The sequence below is a fragment of the Sander lucioperca genome, chromosome 20, assembly GCF_008315115.2.
Source record: "Sander lucioperca isolate FBNREF2018 chromosome 20, SLUC_FBN_1.2, whole genome shotgun sequence".
Taxonomy (NCBI): Eukaryota; Metazoa; Chordata; class Actinopteri; order Perciformes; family Percidae; genus Sander; species Sander lucioperca.
In genome coordinates this window covers 28,747,675-28,770,939 of record NC_050192.1, presented here as the reverse complement: position 1 = coordinate 28,770,939, position 23,265 = coordinate 28,747,675, and the positions used below count along the sequence as shown (strand labels likewise).

The following is a 23,265-nucleotide window of genomic DNA, read 5'->3' as shown; positions in this document are numbered from 1 at the left end:
ATGGCAGATAATAATATTGATGTTGATGTTAATTAGTGTTCCAACCAGAATAACTGAACATAGCCAAACTGCTATTAACCATATCATGGTATCTGACACATGTAAAATCCTACAAAGTGGTGTCATTGTGTATGGAATTAGTGACCATTTTTTAACCTACTGTACCAGGAAAGTTAAGAGCGCTCCGATTAAATGTCACAAATCTGTGAAGAGCAGAAGTTTAATAAAAGGGTATGATGTTAACAACTTTCAGGACATACTTAATATCAACTGGATGGAAATTACCAACATATGTGATGTTGATACATCATGGGATGGCTTTCAATCTATTTTCTTGGAAGTACTTGAGACCCGGATTAAACAGAGATCTCAGCCTGGGATAAATAATGATATCTTGGACACCATTTACTTGAGGAATACAATTTTAAGTGAGTTTAAAAGAACCAAACTGCTTTTTAAAGAATATAAAATACTTAGAAATAAGGTACAGCAAATGGTGGATGAGGAAAAAAAGGATTTTTTTTTATGTCTAAAATTGAGGAGCATAAAAAGGATCCCAAGAAATTGTGGGCAACTCTTAGGCCTTTGGGGTCGAAAGAGAACCCTAAGCAAAAACAAGGTAAAATAGGCCTAGATATTAATGGGTCAATATTGAATGAGAAAAAAATTCAATATGGTGTTTTTAGTGATCCACAGAGGGTGCATACGTTTTATGAAGAAAATGGAATCCAGCCAAACATTTTTTATTTCAAACAAGTAACAGAGGAGCTGGTACTACAAAAACTCAAAGGCCTGAATCCTTCCAAGGCTACCGGTTTTGACAACACCCCTCCCAGATTTCCAAGGGATGCTGCTGAATAATCGCTCTTATTAATTTATCCATTGAAAATAACCATTTTTCAAATAAATTTAAGGTGGCAAGAGCAATACCTTTATATAAAAAAGGGGCCCAAATCTGATCCTGGAAATTCCCGCCCTGTATCTATCTTGTGTTCAATATCAAAAATTGTTGAAAGGATCATTTATGAGCAAATAGACAGTTATTTAGCATAGCAGAACCTTCTATTTGACTTCCAATCAGGCTTTAGAAAAGCTCATCCCACTGATACCTGTCTGCTTTATCTTTCAGACTTTATTAGGAAAGAGGTAGAAAACAGGAACTTTTGTGGCAGGGTGTTAATAGACCTTCAAAAGGCCTTTCATACGGTTCTGTATGATATCCTTTTGAACAAACTCAAAGCTCTGGGATTTTCTCGTACATCTCTTCAGTGGGTGAGGTCATACCTGGTTGGCAGAGAACAGGTGGTAAATGTGGAAGGGACGTTGTCCTCACCACTTAAATTAACTTGTGGCGTTCCCCAGGGGAGCATTTTAGATCCTCTCTTTTTTTGGTTATATGTCAATGACATGCCGTCAGCCATAAATTGTAATTTGTTTTTATTTGCAGATGATTCAGCTATTCTAGTCTCTCATTAAGAGAAATCAGAGGTGGAAAGGTTGCTGAGTTTAGAGCTCCTTAACCTCAATGCTTGGTTAACAGACAAGCTGTCTCTCCACCTTGGCAAAACAGAGTCGATTCTTTTTGGGTCCAGAGTTAAACTGAAAACGTCTATGGGATTTAGGGTAGTTGTAGGTGATGTTGAAATTACAGCCAAGGAAGCGGTCACTTACTTGGGCTGTATACTGGACAACAAACTATCAGGGGAGTTTATGGCCCAAAAAATAATCTCAAAAAGTAAGCCAAAGGACTAAGTTCCTGGCAAGAATATCCAGCCTCTTAGATAGTAACACTTTGAAAAAACGATGCTCTTGTTCATTGCCATCTTGACTATGCCTGTACATCTTGGTACATGGGCACTACTAAAGGCCTCAAAGACAAGCTACAGATCTGTCAAAATAAACTGATCAGAGTGATACTTAAACCCCATCCTAGAACTCATCTTCTTCCTGACCATTTCTCCAGTCAAAAATATATCTGAGGTGGCTCAGAGTGGAGGAAAGATTTTCCCAACTTAAACTGTGTTTACTTTATAAGATAAGAAATAACCTGGAACCCAAGTATTTATGCAATTACTTTTCTAAAATTAGTGATACGCACAGCTATTCCACCAGGGGGAGTTCCACAGATTACAGGCCCTGCTGTTTTAAGAGCTGTATGGGAAAGTATTCTTTCCTATACTCAGCAGCTGTCTTGTGGAATGGCTTACCTTCCAACCTTAAACTGTTGAGCTCCTCCTACTTTAATTTTAAATCTTCAATAAAATAATGGTTATCAAACCCATAAACAAAATCAAAAGATCCTTGAAGTACTAGGAATATTGTACTGTCTGTGTGTCTGCTTGTCTGTCTGGGAATTTAGCCCTTGTTTTCTATTGTGTTTTTGATCTGTTTTACTTGTTGTTTTGATTATTTGATTATTAAAGCTTATAGTTAGGGAGTGAGGAGATCCAGAAATGCTTGGTACTAACCTAGCTCTGGGGAGTTTACTACCCGGAGTCCTTAGGTTTTTTCCCAGCATATTTCCTTGGATTAGGATGGCACCAAGATCTTGGTTGCAGCTGTCGCCGTGGTCCTGCTTCACTACACCCTGCTACACTCTGCGGTGCGTCCTGCTGAACCCTGCTGTGTCCTGCTACGTCCAGCTATGCTCTGCTGTGCCACGCTACATACTGTAACACCCTGCAGTGCCCCACTATGACATGAACTACTACGACTACCATTTTTTAGTCACTGTTACATTATCTTTATTGTGACTATTATTGGTCACTGTTCATCATATCCCCAACCAAGAGCCTGGGTCTGCCGAGGTTTCTTCCTAAAAGGGAGTTTTTCCTCGCCACTGTCGCACTATGCTTGCTCTTAGGGGAATTATTGGAATTACTAGAATTGTTGAGACTTTATAAATTATAGAGTGTGGTCTAGACCTACTCTATCTGTAAAGTGTCTCGGGATAACTCTTGTTATGATTTGATACTATAAATAAAATTGAATTGAAAAATTATTCGTGGACCCCTTTCCCCTTTGTCCTCAATGTTTTAGTCCATGTGGTGTTTCTCCCCTTCCATCTTAAGGACCACAATGGAAACAAGTCTTTGGGCTTTATTCTGTTTTTATCCTTTTGAACACCTCTTGTTGATTGTTGTTCAATAAAGTTTTCAATTCAATTCAATAAAGACACAGAAACGATCGCAGTGCGCGGGCTGATGCGGCCGCTCCGCACCCAGTATGAACGGACAGAATGAAAATAACTGCGCTACGTGGTGTGTTTTCACTGTTAGGCCCCTTTACCCCGTTTCCACTGACTTCCAAAAGGAGACAGTCCTGGATCAAAACATTCACTTATCATGCTGCTGCCCAGATTCGCCAAATCTGTAGAGACACAGAGTTGAAGTACTCCTCTGCCTGAGACAGGTTATGTGGTTATGTTGGACACTGACCTGAATGAGACCTGGTGCAGGAGTTCGTAAGCTGGAAATTGTACACAAAGTGTACACATATCCTATACAAGTTTGGCTGTAAAAAATAAACATATATATATAAAAATATTTGTGTCCCCCTGTCTGATAGATTCACCAGAGTACGACTGATTCCATGGAAATGAAGGTCTGTAGTGTGTGGGGCTGTTTCTGACCTGGTCGATGCCTCTGCCTCTGCACTGTAAGATGATGACCTCCAACAGTTTGGCAGCGTGACACTCTGCGTCCTCACCTGCATCGATGGTCAGCACCTACAACAGGTCAAAGGTTATAACAGTTGACCAGTCAACACTCAGCAGCAGCACTGGAAAAAACAGGATCCTTGTTCACATTTGATGGATCTGAGAACAGCAGGTGAAGACATTTATAGCCTGACCTTTTTGCACATGCTGTAGATGACCTCTAAGTGTTTAGGGTTGGACAGGAGCATGTCTGTATCCACGGTAACATAGTTGTGCAAAAGAGGCATCATATCTGTAACACAAACACAGACCTTCATTAACATTACAGACATTTGTTTTGGTTGATGTATTAAAGGGTAACTTCAATATTTCTAAACCTGGACACTATTTTCATATGTTTTTGTGTCTAAGTGACTAATATGAACAAAGATCTTTTGAAATTGGTCCAGTATAGGATCCCTACAGAGATAGACCTTTTTGTTAGAGAGTAATATCCTTTTTGTGTAACATTAAACAGCCCCGAAATCACTATCACCAACCCCACCAGACTCCATGTAAATAAACAATACTTTTGTGTGTGTTTAGAGCCAGCATATTTCCACATGTAAATGGGTGAATTAATGGAGTATTTCAACCAAACCAGAGTGGTGATTGTTGGAACAGTGGAAAGATAAACCAAGATGGCTTTTGGTAGTTTTATTTTGTTTCCGTTGTTAGAATATATTTTGTGAAAGTGTTAAGAAAAGGTTTTAGAGTTCATGGTGCTGACCTCAGTGCCTCTGTTTCCCTGGGTTATGAGAGGCCATCTAGTTTTACAGTGATTAGACATTATAAAGGAAGGGTGAGAAAGATTCTCTCTGATCGGGGGAGGGAACGAGGCAACATTGGTCAGCACTTTGCAAGCGCAGGAATTGTGACATTGTATGGAAATGACCTGGCTCTCATGAAAACTCCTTAAAGTTTGCAGGAGATTAAAACACAGGTGTTCAAAATCCAACAATAGCGGCTTGTTTCTTCTGAGCTGAGAATTGGAAGTCAAGGTCATGTTTTTATACAGTGTTACAAATTAGTTAGGAGCCGGCTGGAGCCAGAAGATCTGGACTGGATCCAAACTGATGAGAGCACCACCAGGGATGGGACAGAAATGGATAAATAGACAGTATCTTAACTTAGCAGGCACGGATGCTAGGGGAAACTCTCTTGGTCCGTTAGGAGATAGACTCTGCCTTGTATCAGATCCATGTACATGTACTTGTATTCTGCAATATCATTCACTAAACTTGTTATTAACTTTAACTGGACGAATTCTGGTCTTGATTTGATTCCTGAGTTTTATTTCTCTGATCTACTAGTAAACAAACACAAAATAGTGACCAAAGAATTGGAGTCAGATTAAGTCTGGCCTTTTTAGGGCCAGACCGGTCAAATCGGTCACATTTTAGATCAAAATCCTTCACCGTCGACCTTGAATGAAGAGTGTTTTATGATGATAAAATTACTGATTATTTACATGGAGTCTGGTGGGTTTGGGGAAAGCGATTTTGGAGACGTTTCATGTTAAACAAAAAGTTTATATTATATATTTATATATAAATAATGTCAGATAGAATAATAATAATCTGAGCATAATTTGCTTGGAGCAGGCAATGACCACTTGTGGTGACTTGGTTGCCTACTTGTAATGTGTAATATCTACTTGTGCCTCAGGAATTTAATTGCTTTGCTTGGGGCACCCGGTGACCACTTGGAGTAACTTGTGATCACATTATAATGCCTTTATTGTGAGGAGTTATGAATGCTTGTAGGTTGCAGCTTTAAAAAACAAAATTTTGTGAATTTGAAGCCAAATGCAGGTGCCTTATGTTAATCGACTCTCGCGGCTGAGATGACCATCCCAACAATCGCTGGGATAGTTTTATCAGCTGTGGGGAGGTGGTTTTTCAAACTCCATCGGAATGTTGCCAGTGTAGAAACCTACCACAGTGTGCTGGTGTTGCCTAGCAACAGTTGCTTAGCTGCAGTTGTTGTTGTTGGGTGGGTGGAGCTTTGATCTCTGACATCAGATTCTAAAAGGCTTTGATCCTTTGTGATGTAATACACATTTCTTTATCTATAGGACTCTAAAAGTAAAGTCATTCCATTTCAATTCATTAGAGCTGGAAAAAGGTTCTCATCATTCTCTCATCTTTCGAAAACGCTACAAAAGCCGTAAAAGAGTCCTTGGCACAGAAAACAGCATACTTTTTTTACGCAAAGTGCTGGTACATTAAAAGTCACAAAACAAAAACCAACAAGTTGGATTTTACAATTATCATGTCTACAACAGAAATATTACAGACAGAAGAAATGCCGGAGGTTTCAAAAGATACCGTTCGCCCACTGATCGAATCCTTTTTCAAAAGGATGACAGCAGAACAGTGGGAATCATTGAAATCCTGCACCCCCGATGATGCCACTAAAATCATGATGGCTGACCTGCTTTTGGACATCATAACAGCCTTGTCAAAAGTCTGGTTGAAGACTCTTTGGAGCGAAAATGTTTTAGCGTCTGAGGAATGTTTTGTTTCTGAGGAGCGTGTTCTGTCCAGTCTGCAAGACATACTTTATCGGAGTTTCGCAGGAGCTCTGAACGCTGAGGACCAAGTCGAGTGTGTCAGCTCACAGCGCTTGACAGGCTTAGTTGTTAAAGAGGTTGCACAAAATGTCAACTCGGCTCTCTCCACTACTATGTCCACTAGAGAGCCTGTAATTATTCAGCGCGTCACTTGCCCTCGCAGACTTAATGCTATGCTTCGTCAAGCCTTCAAAATGTTAAAAGCTTTCCCAGCAAAGGTGAAAATTGTGTGCCTTACTCAAACACGTAAGTGGACAACAAGTCAAACCAGACGTAGGCAGACAACCGGTCAGATCCCCTCCCAGGAAGAACTGACAGGACATATGGAGCCGGAAGACACTGAAGATCAGAGAAAACATGAGACAGAAGATATAGAGCCAGAAGAAACTGATGACTGCACTCACTCACCAGTCCCAAGTGTGGAAGTAGAAATTCCAGGGAACATCTCATCACAGGACAGTGTTATTGAGATTTCAACATTAACAGCTGTCGAAGAAATAATCATGGAGGAGGTGACTACGACCATCAATCCTCTTTTGGATGAAGTGCCAGACTCTAAGTATGAGCTGCTGCAAAGTGAATGCAATCGGGATATTGAAAATGTTGCAGAAGACATTTCTCGGTCAATTACCCAAATTAAGAGTTTGGGTGGGACACCATGTCAAAAGAAGCTCAAAGAGTTCATAAAAGCAATAGAGAGCAAGATCAAGATCTTTTTTGCAATGCGCTTGGCCAAAACATGGTTTCATCGTATATTGGAGGATCTGAAGACCAAATTCAACAAGGACTCCAATATTGAAAGCAAGCAGTCAATGCAAGAAGCCATAAAGAGCTTTGACGCTCTGCTTCAGACAATGGACAGTAAAAAACCACAAGTTGGAGATATGGTTAATGTGATTCCAAAGTTCAAGAATGTGTCCCTCGGTAAAAGGATGTTATTCACACAGAAACTTACCGATATCCTCTACAAGGACCTCATCCATGGGATGGCACCCGAGATGATTCCAGAACCAATAAGAAGGTCATGCAGTAGCGTGATTGTTCCTCATTCACATGCTGACATGTACGCTGACATAAAGAACAAAGTGTGGAATTTCCTGGGACTGATGGGGTGGTGGCTGAACACCCAGATCGACAGCCACAGTGAAAAGGTGTTAAACACCATATTAAAAAATCAGTCCCTGGCAACCCCACAGTTACCAGAGGTCCATGTCGTCAAGGAGCCCGTGGTAACTGCTGCAGCATCTCTCTCAGAATGTGAGGAGACACGTAGCAAACCTACACAGGTTGCAACAGCACAGGATAGCATTAGAAAAATGTACGTCAAGGTGTTCACAGAGAAGCTGGTTTCGCGAATATTAACAAAAGAAAAAGTGAGATGGACAATTGGAAACCCAGAGGCCACCATTAGCCGTCTGTTTGAAAGAACGTGGGCTGAAGTTGAGGGTGTAGATTTTGGTACCAGCTGGAAAATCTTTCAAAACCTTGACAAGGCCATTCCCCAGGACTTGTGTAAGAAGTGGGGCTGTGCAGGCGAGGTGCTGGTCTCCATGCATCTAGAGGAACCAGCACTGATACACTGTATTGCCTCCTTAGTCAAAGATCACCTGATGACACCACCAAAAAAGTTTAGCACCATCTCCAGGTTCTTCTCATCTGTGGGCAAAGCCATCTCCAACATCAGATGTAGAACCAGGTTTGGTTTTATTTAAGTGAAACGTGGTGTGTCTGCTACGTTATGGTTTTCTCCGGGCGCTCCGAGTATTTCTCCCACATTCAGTAAATGTAAAAAAACAACATTAGCAGTAAAGGGCTCCAGTCCTGCCTCACATCCATGTTACCGTCTCCTCCACCGGCCCCTGTCCTTAAAGGCACAGAGATCAATGGAGCAGGAGGCCACCTAGATGGGGGGCAGGACCCGAGCTCTCAGGGCCACCTCAGTGGTCAACAGCGTGAGCTCACAGCTAGAAGGCGAGGGTTCGGTGATCGGGCCTGAGCCTTTCTGAGTTTGTGTCTTGTCTACTGTGGCGGTATGTTTGGGTTTACCCCGGGTGCTCCGGTTTTCTCCCACATTCAGTCCATATAACATCAAATAACTAATTCAATAAAATATAAAAAGAAAATAAATACAATTGGTTTATGTCTTTTATCATTTGCTGTTTGAGCTGTAAATATTCAACTCAGAATGAAATTCTGCTGATTCTGTTAAATATATGAATTTCAAATACCATCCAATAAAAATCATGTTACATTTAAGTTTCACACACCAAATAAAATGGATGGATGGATGGATGGATGGACACCAAATAAAATAAAAAAATACTGCAGCAGACTTTATGTACCATCACTTTACATTTCCAGAAACCAACAGAGGGCATCTCCTGGACTACTGAGAGAGTCCATACGTGTTTGCACATTCATGTAAACAGACCTGTGAAGTAGTCGAAGCAGTCGTGCTGGAAGACCTCGTACAAGACGCCCAGAAGCTGCCACATCTGGGGGGAGATGGTCTGACAGGTGAGGCCGAACGCCAGCGACAAGATCTCCTCGTAGAACTCTGCAGAGGACGGGAAAGGAGAATATATTTTACATTTTTAATTATTTTTTATTTTTATTTTATTTAATTTTTCACTTTTGGAGCAAGGTGTGTGAATGGACTGCTTGACATGAAAAAGAAAGAAGAAAAAAAAAACGCTTTGAACCCTCAAAAAGAACAAAGATTTCCACTAAAGCAGAGATTTGCTGCAGGGGGGTCTAAAAATATACATTAACATGAATCCAACATATTAGTGAAGATAAATTTCTTTTCAATGTACAATGATGATAGTCTTGCTGGCCTATAGCTAAGGTAGCCATAAGGTAGCCATCCAAAAGACAGTTAAAAAATGGTGCCACATTTTAACATTAAAACATAATGTATGAATCTATTAATATGTCAATAATTATTATTTTAAAAGCATAATATTGTAGTATTGTATGATCACTTATAATCAGATGGAAATAAAAAGAATTACAAATCAACAAATCAAAGGCAGTTGTACTTTGTTCACCTTAAGTTGTATTGTTGTATTCTGACACTGAAGAGAGAAACCAGGATAAGAACAGTGTTTACTGCCCTCTACGGGTTGAAGATTTTAGTCTTTCACTGCCAGATCTGTCCCCACGCTACACTCTGTCAGCACAGGAGCAACAAACAGCTCAAAGAGGAGATACACACTGGTAGCAGTTGTGAATGAGTTGTAAAACCAGAGGAAGGTCTTAGTGTGGTTATGAAGGCTGCACTGATGTGTTCAGTCTAGGGCTGCATGATATTGAAAAAAAAAAATTACATTGCAACGCGTCACTCGCGTAGGGAAAAGTCCAACACAATTCAACTCTTGCAGCGTGTGCGTATGACGAGCACGAACCGGACAGTTTCACGGGATTGCGCCCGCTTGTCCTGAAGTGTAATTTGCTTGACATTTCTATCATTTAATTTGTTCATTATGACCCTCTCTTGCTGCTGTATCTGCCTCTGCCTGAACACAGCTTTCAGTTCTGCCAGCAGGAGATTATCAGTTAATCCATTCATTGACAAAGTGGGAAGGATGCAATCCTCTGCAAGGCAAACCGCTCCAATTACCAGGATTACACCCATACTTTACATGCCTCATCAACTCTCATTTCTTTCTTACATACACAAATTAGAGCATGCACTTTCTGTATACTGGCTATGTTACAGCAGTGTGCGTGTGTATGGGTGTAAGTGAGTGTGTTCATGTAAAAACACTGGACTGCCCGCTCACACACACCTGCCATACCTATGATGGGCTTCTGCAAGACCAGACCAATCACCTGCAAACAGATACCCTCCAGCTGCTGAGTGATCTGAGAGGCAGAATGCAAAAATATATAATATCAAACATCACAAACAATACAATACAGTGACAGCATGTTCAAGTATTTTCTGTGATGGCTGTGTGTGTCTGTGTGACCTCCTTGTGGTCCTCCATTACAGTGAGGATGGTGTCGATGGTGCTGAGGATGCCCAGGGCCATGACGGTCTTGTCCTCGCTCTCCTCGTACTCCTCACTCTGAAGGACCCTGGTGAAAATCTCCGCCTGACACACACACACACACACACACACACACACACACACACACACACACACACACACACACACACACACGATGTGCATGTTTGAAAAAACATTATTATTAACATGGATGAGTGTGTTATTATGGAACCCACACAACGTCTAGGCAAGACCCACCTTCAATAGCATTCACACGCTACTATTGGCCAGGTGTCCATGCTTACGCAAGGTAACTGAACAATTTTGTTGCCTAGAGGTTGCGTGGGATCCACAATAATGCAGATATGGTTACTGAACAGAGAGAGACATCCTGTTCCTTTCACTCGGCCACAACAAGGCAATAATGCATCTGCAAGTTTTAGTGAGCCAAATGAAGACGTTTTAAGGCTTTGCCAGACATTAAATTGTCAGAAATGCGTTAATGTGTTTTGTTCTCACCAGGTTCTGCGTCATGTCCACAGCGATGGCGGCCACCTCCTGGTTGTACTCGCAGATCATCTTCTGAATGACGTTGGTCAGGTCGTCGTTCTCCGTCTCTTTCACCACGTGCAGCAGCTCCTGCATGATGGGCCGGATGTACGGCCTGATGTACAGCTTGGCTACACACACACACAAACACAGAGCAAGCATGTGTGTAAAATCCTCCATCACAGCCATTTTATATCACATTATTACATGGCTAGGATTGGTCAATCACAGCATTCTACAGTCTGTTATTACTGTACAACAGACCGTTGCCATGGACAGAGATCTGATCATTATCTCTGACGGACTATTTTTAAATATCAGAAATCGTTTTCAAACTAAAAATGTGTGCTCACACGGAGCTCATACTGCTGATCGGCAGATCCCAAAGGGAGAGAGAGGGTGGAGGAAACAGGGAGCGCTAACAGCGCTAATGGCTACAGTGCAAACAGAGCATTAGTTAGCTCTATGTTAGCTCACTCACCGGTAAGGTTAACCTGTCACAACACGGCTCTGGGTTTTTAGTTGTCTCTCTCTTTTTCTGTTTTCAGTGTGTGTGTGTGTGTGTGTGTGTGTGTGTGTGTGTGTGTGTGTGTCTGTCTGTCTTTCGGGGTTGTAATTGGCAACAATGACCATACTTATATACAGTGTAAAAGTCATAATATTGACATATGGCCACACTTACCACACAGACATTAGATTGAAATCATTCGTCTCATCTTACTTTTGGAAAGCAAGAAAACAAGGGCTACGATGCAATGATAAAACCATTATCGATGCATCAAAGTTTTTGATTTCTATACATGATTTGTTTTTACTCACTGTGTGACTACTAGCTCATTTGAATGATTGATTCATAATTAAAATACAGTACATAGATGAATTTACTTTCATTATCTTTTAGTTTAGTTCTACACAACTTGCATTAGGGCTGTAAATGCACAGAATATATACATTTCTCCATTCAAAAAAGTGGCTCCATTCAAAAAAGCATCAAACTTCGAATAAAGTAATAAAAACTTTGAAAAAACAGACAAACTTGGAAAGAAAGACAGTAGAAAAAAGGAAAAGGCAAGAATAGGTCGGACAAAAAAGACAAAAACTTTAAAAAAAAGTGACAAACTTCAAAAAAAGCGACAAAAACTTCACAAAAAGCAACAAACTTGTAAAAACAAACGGTAGAAGGAAGGAAGACAAGAATCGGTCCATAGAAGGCGACTTCTCTGCATTGAGACATATGACACATCGTTCAAGAGAAAGAAAGGTACTTTTATCATCACATACACATACATGTAGCGAAATTCATCCTCTGCACTTTAACCCATCCCTCAAGGGAGCAGTGGGCAGCCACTTACAGCGCCCGGGGACCAACTCCAGATCTGGAGAACCTAGTCTACAGGTTTTGATGGTGGGGGGGAAGCAGAGCACCCGGAGGAAACCCACAAACTCCACACAGAAAGGAAGACGGGGATTCAAACCCAGAACCTTCTTGCTGTGAGGCCCAGTGGATAGCACTGCCCATGTGCTGCCCATCGATGCAATGTATCCCCCCCCCACCCCCACCTTTGAGTGCATATGCATTTCATGGTCATATTTGCACTTTTTGCATTCGCCATATTTCATCCATTAGTTTGCATCATCCTTTTGTTCTGTCATCTGTTTTTCTAACCGTAGTATCAGCTGACTGAAGTTAGAAAGTATTTCATTTTGGTGTGTCCTACCTTGTTCCTGGTTGCTGACCAGTGTCTGCAGAGCAATGGCGGCTTCCACCTTGACAGGCATCTCTTTGTCGTCGATCAGATCCTGTTTGACCAATTCCACGGCGTTCCTCAGCACCAGCTCGTCGTGGAAACGCAGAGGGCTGAAGCAGTGCAGCACCCAGCACGACTGCCACAATACAGAAGCACAGGTCAATACAACAGCAAGGCAAGTTTGAGCTTAGTCCATCCACAGTGTTCTTAGATCTCACAAACCACCGCTACAAGGCAGGGCTGTGAACCTTCTACTTCACTGGTCACTCACCCTGGCTCGCAGGTAACCCATAGCAGAGTTGAGCAGAGGGAAGACATAGTTTTGCAGCATCAGCTCCATCTGCTCCCTGTACATCCGCTTCTATAGGATGAGACATAATAAGTGTTGTTTTTTATGTTTTGGCATTTTAGGCTTTTATTCGATGAAAAGGACATGAAAGGGGAGAGAGAGAGGGGGACATGCAGCAAAGGGCCGAAGAACCAAACCCGCGGCCACTGCGGCGTGGACTGAGCCTCTGCATATATGGGCACTATACTCTACCAGGTGAGCTTCCCAGGCACCCATAATACATGTTTTTGATACAGCACCTTTTACAGACAAAGTCACAAAGTGCTTCACATGATACAACTGCTGAAATAAGACCCATAACAGTAAATTGAGCTGACAAAAAATACATAAAATACCAATGGAAATAAAAATTAAAAAGACTTAAAAACACAAAATTGCATGCATACACACATCCCAGCCTGGAGAAGATTAAAACACACGAGAGGCAGCAAGAGGATTAAAATAACTTTAAACCTTAAAAGGCTCTATCCGATCAGTTTGACCCGAAAATAAATGAAGTCACACACAGAGGCGTATCTGTATCTGTGGATGAGTGTACCTTCAGTAAGAGCTCGGCCAGAGCTCCGATGCAGTGCAGTGCCCCGTCCTTCCTGCGGGGGTCAGCGGAGGGGTCCATTAGTATCTGGTGGCAGAACTCCATCATCTGAGGAAGAACCTGCCAAGAAGAAAAACACAAAGGTTATACGTAGAAAACGTTGATGCGGAAATTAAAACTCATTGTCACTGTTTCAGTTGATTCACTGCTTATGCAACATACAGGGGTTTTTGGCGGCCCCAAAAGAGGTTTTAGCCAGCAAGGAAAATCACCAGCACCAAAATGATAAGTGACTGATGGGAACAACAACCTTTGAGATTGGTTCAGTATTAAGCGAGATCGCTGCAGTCGGCAGCGGAGAAACAAGCTACAATGTAAGTTAATAGGACAATTGTCCAGCTTGTATTTACCTTCACAAAAGTGCTTGTTTTGCCGCTGACAGACTCAGATTAATATTCTAAGTGTCTGATAACATTATGGAAAGGATCCCTACAGAGATAGACCTTTAAAACCTCTTTAAGACCTTTCTGTTTAACCAGAAACAGCTCTGAGGTCGCTAGCGCTAAACCCACCAGACTCCATTTAAAAAAGGAATACTTTTAGCGTGTATAGAGCCAACATATTTTCACATGTAAATCAGTAAACTATGTGTTTATTTCAACCAAAACTAGAGTTATGATTGTTGGAAAAGTGGAAAGACGACCCAAAATGGCTTTTCATAGTTTTATTTTGTTTCTATCGACTTTGAATGAAGTGTATTTTACGACGCTAAAATTACTGTTTATTTACATGGAGTCTGGTGGGTTTAGCAAATGCAATTTCGCGGCTGTTTTAAGGTTTAAAAAAAGGATCTTACTCTTTAACAGAAAGGTCGACCTCCTTAGAAATCCTACCCATAATGTTGTCAGACACTTCAGCCTGCCAGTGGCAAAACGAGCACTTTTGTGAAGGTAAATACAAGCTGGACAATTGTCCTATTAACTTACATTGTAGCTTGTTTCCGACTGCAGTGATCTCGCTTAATACTGGACCAATATCAAAGATTGTTGTTCCCATCAGTCACTTAGACACAAAAACAAAGGAAAATAGGGTCCAGGTTGAAAAAGACGATAGTTACCCTTCAAGAGCAATTTACCAAATGTTGAACAAGCAGAACAAAAAGCGCCAATCTCAGTTTTATCTCCAGAGTTAGGCTGTACCAGAGTCTCTTGAATATTAATATTATTTTTTTAACCAGTCTTGTTAATTGGGGCTTTATTTACTCTAGAATAATATACAGTTTGGTTTATCGATTTGTCAGAAATAACAGGTAAGTGCATAGATTTATTTCAAGGAAGGTAACACAGACTCATTTACTGTACGCGTAGCATGCTTACTGCCGTGCGTGGCATTAAAAGTAAAGAACAGCCCTGAGGCACAAGGTAATATCTTTGCTGTGATTTACATGTAAAATCACACACCCACCAGCAACAACAGCCATCAGACAAACTGTAGTGGAGTAAAAGTATAGTCACATAAAATTGATGTATTCATGCAAAGAGCAGGTGCCTAGAAACTGTGAAGAAGTGCCCTAGTTGAGTAAATGTACTCAGTTCCTCTTCTAAAATGCTCCTCCTTACCTCCTTCCTCTTGCGGGCAGCTTTACACAGGACGCTCTGGGCAGCGGTGGCTGGTAGGGCGTGGTCATCATAGAGGTCTGCAACAGAGACAAACACACACTCACTCATACAAAGATTGGGATCAAACAACATGGCGGAAACCCTTCCTCCACCACTTATTACAATCAAAGATTCTCTATTAGTGGTATGAAACGGTACACACTTCCTGTCTCCTAAATGGGCGTGGCCTCATTTGAAAGTGTAGTGAAAGTCGTGTGGATGGATGAAAAGTTATATTTGTATAATTTATCAATATTTTCCTTTGCTAACATTAGATATTTACACAGCTCAAAGACATATTTAGCATCACAGAGATTAGTTTTGTTAGGGCGTTCACCAACGTTAGCTGACGTTAGCTTCCCTGTGCTGCCAGATCTGGAGAGACTTTGGTCCTGAGACAGAAACAGGTCTCAAACTAAGTTAACTTTCTCCTGCCCCCTGAACACACCGTGAAAAAGCCTGGTCTCGGGAGACAACACAGGGGTCGTAAACGTCAAACAAGCACTAGAGGCACAGGCTGTGCACCAAAATACAACAAACCACGTTCCAGACAATCACCGACCAGATGGTTGGGGGAGGGGGTGGGGGTTAGTGTGCATGCACATAATTGGGGCAGTGAGAAGAGTTGATTGAGTAGCGCGAGTTGTATCTGAGATTAGCTACTGGAACGTGGTTTGTTGTATTTTAGTGCCTATCCTGTGCCTCTAGTGATTGTTTGACGTTTACGACCCCTGTGTTGTCTCCTGAGACCGGGCTTTTTCACGGTGTGTTCAGGGGGCAGGCATCTAGCGGATCAAGGAGAGATGACTACGATTTGAGACAAAAATGAAATTGCACTGAAACCATACAGGAACTCATAGTGCACCTTCAAAGATCACAACTACAAAGTGTGGTTCATTAACAAAAGCCCACTCACTTCCTGTGAGTTTTCCTGTGCTCTAATCATGTATTGTACATGACTGTCTAACAACTGCATGGTAATTAAAATCAACAGCATTTACAAAATGCTACCAAGACCTTTCTCCTACCAAGACATTTGCTGGCAGATATGGTGTGTTATCTGTTAGCCAACTGACAACCATCAAGTAGGCGAGATCTGGCTGAGCGAGTTTAGTGATTACCCGAGTGTTTGAGTACTCACTGAACTTCATGCGGATGTACTCATAAGGGTCTTCCTGCCAGAGCTTCTCATCCTCATCTTTGTAACACATGAGAGGGAAGATGACTTCCTGGCATATGGTCTGTAAAAGAGGATAGTTCTCATAAGCTCAGGAGGAGGAATACAGTGGCTCAAAACAACAATCAATGAGGAGGAAAGAAATGTAACACTAGTGATAGAGGAAACTTTGCATCCCTCTAAAGCCCACCTTTCAGGAACTGTGGACAGAGTGATGAAATTACGAAATGACTTGTCTGATCAGGTCTGGTTCTTTAGTACATAAAAAGAACAACTTTTAATCAACACTTTATTATACCTTTTGTTTTATTGGGATGGCATGGTGGCTCAGTGGTTGCCACTTTTGCTTGGGTTTGACTCCTATGCATATGTGCCTATGATAGACATGTGACCTGTCCAGGCTCTAACCCACAGACTGTATGACTGACTGTAATATTGGACTAAGCTCCTGGACCTGAAAAGTGAACAAAGAAGGCGGAAGGAAACGGAAAATACATGCATCCGGCGGAATTTCCAGCAGCACCGGAGCAATCCCGGAAGTGGAACACAAAGGATATAGACTAATGCCGAAGTGACTTTAAGCTGCATTCTATCTAATTTGCAGCAGGGGGCGACTCCACTGGCTCCAAAAAGAAGTTGTTTCTATAGAAGTCTATGAGAAAATGAGCCTACTTCTAACTTGATTTATTATCTCTGTAAACATTTTCATGACGAGTTTATGTTCTCAATCTCTAGTTTCAAGTCTTCTTTAATACAGCATGATGGTCCTTTTGTATTGTCCCATTTATTTCATTAAATTGAAATTAAATTGACGATAAACCAGGGGATGCTTTAGGGGCTTGGCTACATGCCGACCTGCCAATCAGGACAGAGGCTTAGCAATGCTAACCATGCTAACACTGTGGACATTAAAGCAGTTTTCATCTTAAACTTTGACCCTCTCAATGTGCATTTCAACATTTGATCGCCTAAAAATGTCTTGTTTAACGTTATGACAACCGAGCTAGCTAGCTACTGCTGCTAGTGTTAGCTGGTTACTTAAGGGAAAGATGGTAAATTTTCTGTGTACTGCCGTACATGGTGCCAGTACCCAGAGGTCGGCGTTTACCTGCCAATAAATCTCCGCTGAATAACTCGCTTCGGAAGGGTTAAAAAATAGGCAACTTTCCCTTTTTAGCGTTTAGCTTTGCTCCAGCGCCATTGCAACCATAAACACCACTGGCCTGGCCGCGTTATCCTCCCCAGCTCCACCCTCTCGTCAAAAGTCTTCACGTCTGGTTGCAAAAAACCAAGATGGCGACGCCCGTATTGCCAAATTCTTGGCTTCAAAACAGCAGTCCACATGGTCTACCCTTGTCCGTTGACAACATAATAAGTGGTTTAGAGAATAATGGATGTATTTTGTTTTCTATGAAGAAGCCATTTTCCCTTTGTGTACTCTCCAAATCCAACCTCAACCAAGTAGCTTAAAACCGGGCCTAAGCCTAAATCATTTCCATGCCTAAAAGGCAACCTTTGAAATGTTGGACTAAGTGCAATGGAGCAATGGAGATGATGAACACATGAGCAAATGCAAAACACATATTGCTGGTTTCACTCTATTACACTGCTTGGCAGAACAAAAACAGCAGCACAGGCAGGGAAGACAGCAAGCTAGTAGACACGGTGTAAACAATGCACAATTGTAATATTCTAAAAATTTGGCTTTGCAAATGTTTTGTGAACACAGTACTTAATTGACTGATCATTTCAGCAATAAAGGTTGCTTCATTGTGCAATCCTTATTTGCAAAAAATGCATTAATGAGTCCTACTTATAGAAAACAGAACTTCCACTTGCCACCAAACAGATATGACGATAAACTCAAAGAGTAACTTAAATACGACAGAAGCGGAGGTTTTAAATGCAATTTGAAGTAATACATTTGAATCACATTAAAAAGGTACCTAAAACTGTTCCATTTTAACACAACTTAATACAATAAATATATTGCAAATAGCTTAAAATTTAACTTAAAGTTGCAATCTCGAAGATCTTCGTTTAGTTTCCTTTGGCGGCACCTATGGCGATAAGCGGTAATTACAGGTGTGTTTTTGGATCTCGCTTCCCAGAGATCCAAACCGTGTTGCCTTAGTCAGTTGGCAGTTATTCTCACATTGCCAGACCTTCCTCCACGCGCTGCGGAGGAGGGTCTGGCTAGTCCACACAGCATTCCTGGATGGGAGAAAAACATGCTCTGGTTTATTGGCATTTCTTTAAACCAATCACAATCGTCTTTGGCGTGTTAAGTGCTGGACAGAGCAACGGTGCTTCTGCAAAATTGCCTCGGGAAGGAACATGTTTTGGTGGAACGTGTGCGTTCAAAAGTAGTTTTAGTCGTGCAACAGAAAACTCCGATTGGACAGATAGTCTAGTTAGCCGTCTGGATTTACCCTGCAGAGATCTGACCATATCCTCAGAAATCCACCAGAGGTTAGAACGCCAACACAAAGAAAGAGGAAGGTAACGAACATCCGGCTGAAAAGAGTGACATTCGGCAGAATTTCCGGCGGCATCAGAGCAATCCTAGAAGTGGAACGTCCTGGATATAGACTAGTTGGCAGTTGATGAGTGAGTCTGTCTGTTAGCTCCACCTACTCTCTCTGGCAAACCAACCACTGCTGTGTGACGGAAACTGTGCGCCGCCTGTGATTTTTCCCGAGAAGGACGCCCCAGACACTCAGTTCATAATACTGCTAATGCAAGGGCCTCATTCGTCGATAGATAGTGGCTTAACAGACCTTATCAAAATGAAAATCTCAGTGGTTAATACTTCAAGCTTATGCACTTCTAGTATAATTAAAATGTGATAAGTACATCTAAAAAAAAAGCACAACTTTTCTTTTTCACCTGGGGCAGGTGAAAAAGAAAAGGTTCTTCAAAAGGTTCTTGGACCTCTAGGAAAGTTCCCATGATAGAAACGCAACAAACAGTCGATAAACCCTGACCTGATGTGAGAGAACTAGAACCCTACCAAACCTGAACCCATTAGGTCTGGTCTGATCAGGTTTCGGACTAAGAATCAAAGATCTAGCCAGAACAGACTGCAGAGCTATACAGTATATCTATTTATGTGGCAGCAGCTAATGGTAAAATGCTTACCATGGAAAATCTAAAGTGAATGCGGATACTTAGATGCAAAATGTTAAGTATCCGGCTAATGTTAAAGCCATCTACACACTCACTCTGCATCAAACTCCTCCATGACTGTCCTACCTGCATATGTGGCTTCATCTGTTTCCAGGTCAGTGAGTGGGACAGGCCCTGGTTGAGGTAGTTGAGGCACTGCTGCAGGACGCGAGGAGTTACATACTGCTTCTGTCGGTGCTGGTCCAACACCTTCAGCAGGACCTGGACAGACAACACATCACACACAAAGACAGTCAAACCAAAACCATCAGAGCCTTAGCAACAAGTAAACAGGATAATCTAAACCTGGGATCAGCAACCTATGACACACAGGACAGCGTGGACATGCAAAGCCATTGTCAGTGGCACATGAGAAAGCAAATAAGTATACTACAAGACTGACATATGTCACTACTAGGGCTGCACGATATTTTGTTTGTTGTTAGTCCGACGGGGTGACAGTAGTGACTTGTTATGGGAAGTGAGGCTCTCTCGTGAGTAGAAAAGTACGGTAAGCGGCAGCTGCCGCTGACACAGTGATGCACATGCTTCTCCATGGGTAGTGAAGCTCCAGTAGTCAGTGTTTTATGTTCGATGCAAAGACAAACTAAATCACCTGATTAATGCAACGTCATCACGACATATACCGGCCATTTTTCACCGCAGAAAGCTGCTACCAGCCAGGCTAAAGCTAACATAGTTAGCCTAAAGAAACAAGGCGTCTGTCCCAACTAACGTTATAGTTCGGCGCTGCGATGCTGGAAACGTAACACTAATCTACAACAGCAGTCTGTTTCTGATATAACGTAATTTACACTGATTTAAGTGCTCTTGGATACAGTTTGTTGCTAGTGTGTGACATGCAGGCTCTGCATGCACAGCAAACCAACAATCATGATCAATTTTAATCAATTTATCAAACAACCAAAGCAGGCCCCGCTAGTCGACCACAACCTGAAATTTAGAGGAAGCAACATGCATGCATTATTAATATCATTCACTTTAGCCTGGATTGATATTATATGAATACAATGGTGTCATGTCAGTCAACCAGTGTATTTCTTTCTAATTTCCCTCTCCAAAATCACTTCAGAAGAGTAATCACAGCGCTTACTTGCTGTGGTTTTTGTAAAGCATTAAAGTTCAAAGACTGGTTCACATAAGAAAATTTCCTTTATTTTCTTTGTAGATGCACTCCCCTACAAAATCACCCCAGTAGTTGAGAATGATTTAGTATTTCTAAATGGGGCTATTTATGTCCTCCTTTTCATATCGCAATATATATCGCAGGGAGAAAAAAATATCGCAATGTAAGTTTTTTTCAATATCGTGCAGGCCTAGTCACTACTATGTTAAATATATCCTTAGTGCGGTCCCATGATTACAAATTGCTAAGCTACAACTCTATTGTTAGAAACAAGGTCAAACTTCCAATAATAATGTAACTAACTATCAGTGCATACATTGAAAATGTATTTCAAAAAAAAGGTTGCCGATCCCTGATCTAAACCAACATCCTCAAGTCTCAGTGACCCATGCTTACCTGCTGTATGCCCATTGCATATGTCTTCAGGAAAAAGTCTGCAAACTCGTAATACTCCTTTGTCACATTGCCAGGGCTTCCATATCTGTAATTCAAACCACAAGCATGTGAATGGAGGCTACCATCCCTCTGCTAACTACAAATATCTGCTTAGTCGTGGTGTAAGAGCAGCTCTGGACTCACCGTTCAAACAGTCTGGTGATGATGCGTAACGCCCACTTCTTACACTTCCACCACGCCAGCTCAGGACGGTCGTCCTCATCAACCTCCAACGTCTCCTGACACACACACACACACACACACACACACACACACACACACACACACACACACACACACACACACACACACACACACACACACACACACACACACACACACACACACACACACACACACTTTATGTTCAGTTTTTAGTAGGGCTGGGTATCGTTCAAAAAGTTTTAATACTGGTACCGATACCAATACCGTAACTTCGATACCGGAAATTACAATATTACTCATTAGTGAACAAATCTTTTTATTTATTTTTCAGCTTCTTCTACTCAAGCATAACGTAGAGTTTTTCCTGCGTGTTTCTACGACGTGTAACATTAGACAGCCAATCACAGACATTATTAGATCTTGGTAGAAGCATGCTGCATGCTGATTGGCTCACTGACGCTGATGAGATTTACTCCTTATGTACTGAAATTGGGTATTGAATGACAAGGCATTTTTTTCAATACTCGATGACATTGTGGATATCTGAAATTGAAAGCCCCATACACATGAATGGGAAAGGTGATGTCATTTGTACTAGTAAGAATGACGTTGTGGAATTCTGAAATGACAATTATAGATAGGAAGAATGTTGTTGTGGATATCTGAATTGTTCTTTTTGACTAGGAAGAGTTGAATGATGGATAACTGCAATACATATCCAGTCTAGCTATTAAATGTTCAAATGGCTTGCCATAGTAGCATATTGCTGGTGGTCTTGCAATGGGATTAACTGTACTAATAAAACCGTAGAAACAACGCGGCCATGCCGCTGTGAAAGCTCCCTGAACGTCATTTATCAGAGTCTGGTTGTTACCCCGAGCTGGCTAACCGGAGCTAACTGGAGCTAATGGTTGCTAACCGAGCCTTCAGTTCTTTGTGCCTGTATCCATTAACTGGATTTATGGACTCGAGCCCAAATAAAACCCTTAATTCTATTAAATTGTCTGTAAAAGTTTTAAACTACAACTCAGAGGTGTTTGAATGACATAATACTGCTCAGATGAGATCTAAATGAGTGCAACATGAACACATGTATAGTATAGTACAGAACAGCGTGTTTAAGATCCCCAAATCACAGATTAATACACTTCAAAAAATGAACAATGATCTAACCATCAAAATGAATAAGAATTCACTTTAGATAGCCGTAGTCTTATATGATTTAACAGGAGTTAGAAGGGAACAGTGTTGAGATTAATGATAACATAAAACACTTCTGCGAACAAGCATTTCTGACTGACCTGAACCTTGTAGCCTGGGAGAGCATTAACCTCATTCCGACAATGGAAGATGCCTGGATGTCATTCAAAACCGATTTCCTCTCTGTCCTAAATAAGCACGCCCCATTTAAAAGAGTTCAGAAACAAAAGTAGATATAGCCCCTGGTTCACCCAAGAGTTGACCGCCCTCAACCAACATAAAAATATCCTGTGGCGAACCGCATTAGCTTCAAGCAACCCCCATAATATGCAACTCTTTTAAGAAGCCAGGAACCGGTACACTCAGGCAGTTCGGGTAGCTAAGCCTCGCTATTTCAAATTGAAATTTGGCTCTTGCAGTACCAACTCAAAAAAGTTCTGGGACACTGTAAAAACTATGGAGAAGAAGAACACCTCCTCCCAGCTGCCCACTGCCTTGAAATCAGGTAATACTATCACTACCGACAAGCTTACGATCTTAGAAAACTTCAATAAGCACTTTGCTGAAGCAGGGCTCAACATTAAAAAAAAATCCCCACTGGCCCCTGGAGCCAGTAGATCAGAGTTTTCTACATTTTTACTGGCCCTGAAAGAAATATCATAGGTGTGATTGGCAAAGGACAAAAAAGCAGGAAAATACTGTATACGCCGCACCTACCATAAAGCTTCAGAAAATGGTTCTAACCCAGCTAGCCACTGCCACTGGATGTTGTGCCATTAGCAGTAAAGCTAGACCAGGGGTCATCAACTACATTTTTCCAAGGGCCAGAATTATTTTAAGCAGACACTCCGGGGGCCGGACTTTCAA

The 23,265-nt window shown here is 41.6% G+C and overlaps 1 protein-coding gene across 3 annotated transcripts in view; it reads right to left on the bottom strand.

Annotated features, from left to right (window-relative positions):
* The window catches only part of ipo8 (importin 8), a 51,949-nt gene that overhangs the window by 13,239 nt on the left and 15,445 nt on the right, over positions 1-23,265 (bottom strand). For 2 of the 3 annotated variants that reach the window (XR_004896041.1, XM_031288188.2), the window contains exons 7-20: positions 21,178-21,272; positions 20,995-21,079; positions 19,539-19,673; positions 16,248-16,347; positions 15,068-15,144; positions 13,452-13,568; positions 12,836-12,925; positions 12,535-12,700; positions 10,787-10,947; positions 10,247-10,372; positions 10,064-10,139; positions 8,704-8,829; positions 3,853-3,950; positions 3,632-3,727 (exon numbers count right to left, since the gene is read on the bottom strand). Coding sequence is in view for 2 of the 3 variants with exons in the window: in XM_031288188.2 (XP_031144048.1) it covers positions 3,632-3,727; positions 3,853-3,950; positions 8,704-8,829; positions 10,064-10,139; positions 10,247-10,372; positions 10,787-10,947; positions 12,535-12,700; positions 12,836-12,925; positions 13,452-13,568; positions 15,068-15,144; positions 16,248-16,347; positions 19,539-19,673; positions 20,995-21,079; positions 21,178-21,272 (1,548 nt within the window). In the remaining variant the exon portion in view is untranslated. The remainder of the gene's footprint in view (positions 1-3,631; positions 3,728-3,852; positions 3,951-8,703; positions 8,830-10,063; positions 10,140-10,246; positions 10,373-10,786; positions 10,948-12,534; positions 12,701-12,835; positions 12,926-13,451; positions 13,569-15,067; positions 15,145-16,247; positions 16,348-19,538; positions 19,674-20,994; positions 21,080-21,177; positions 21,273-23,265) is intronic. The other variant, XM_031288189.2, reaches the window with a different exon arrangement.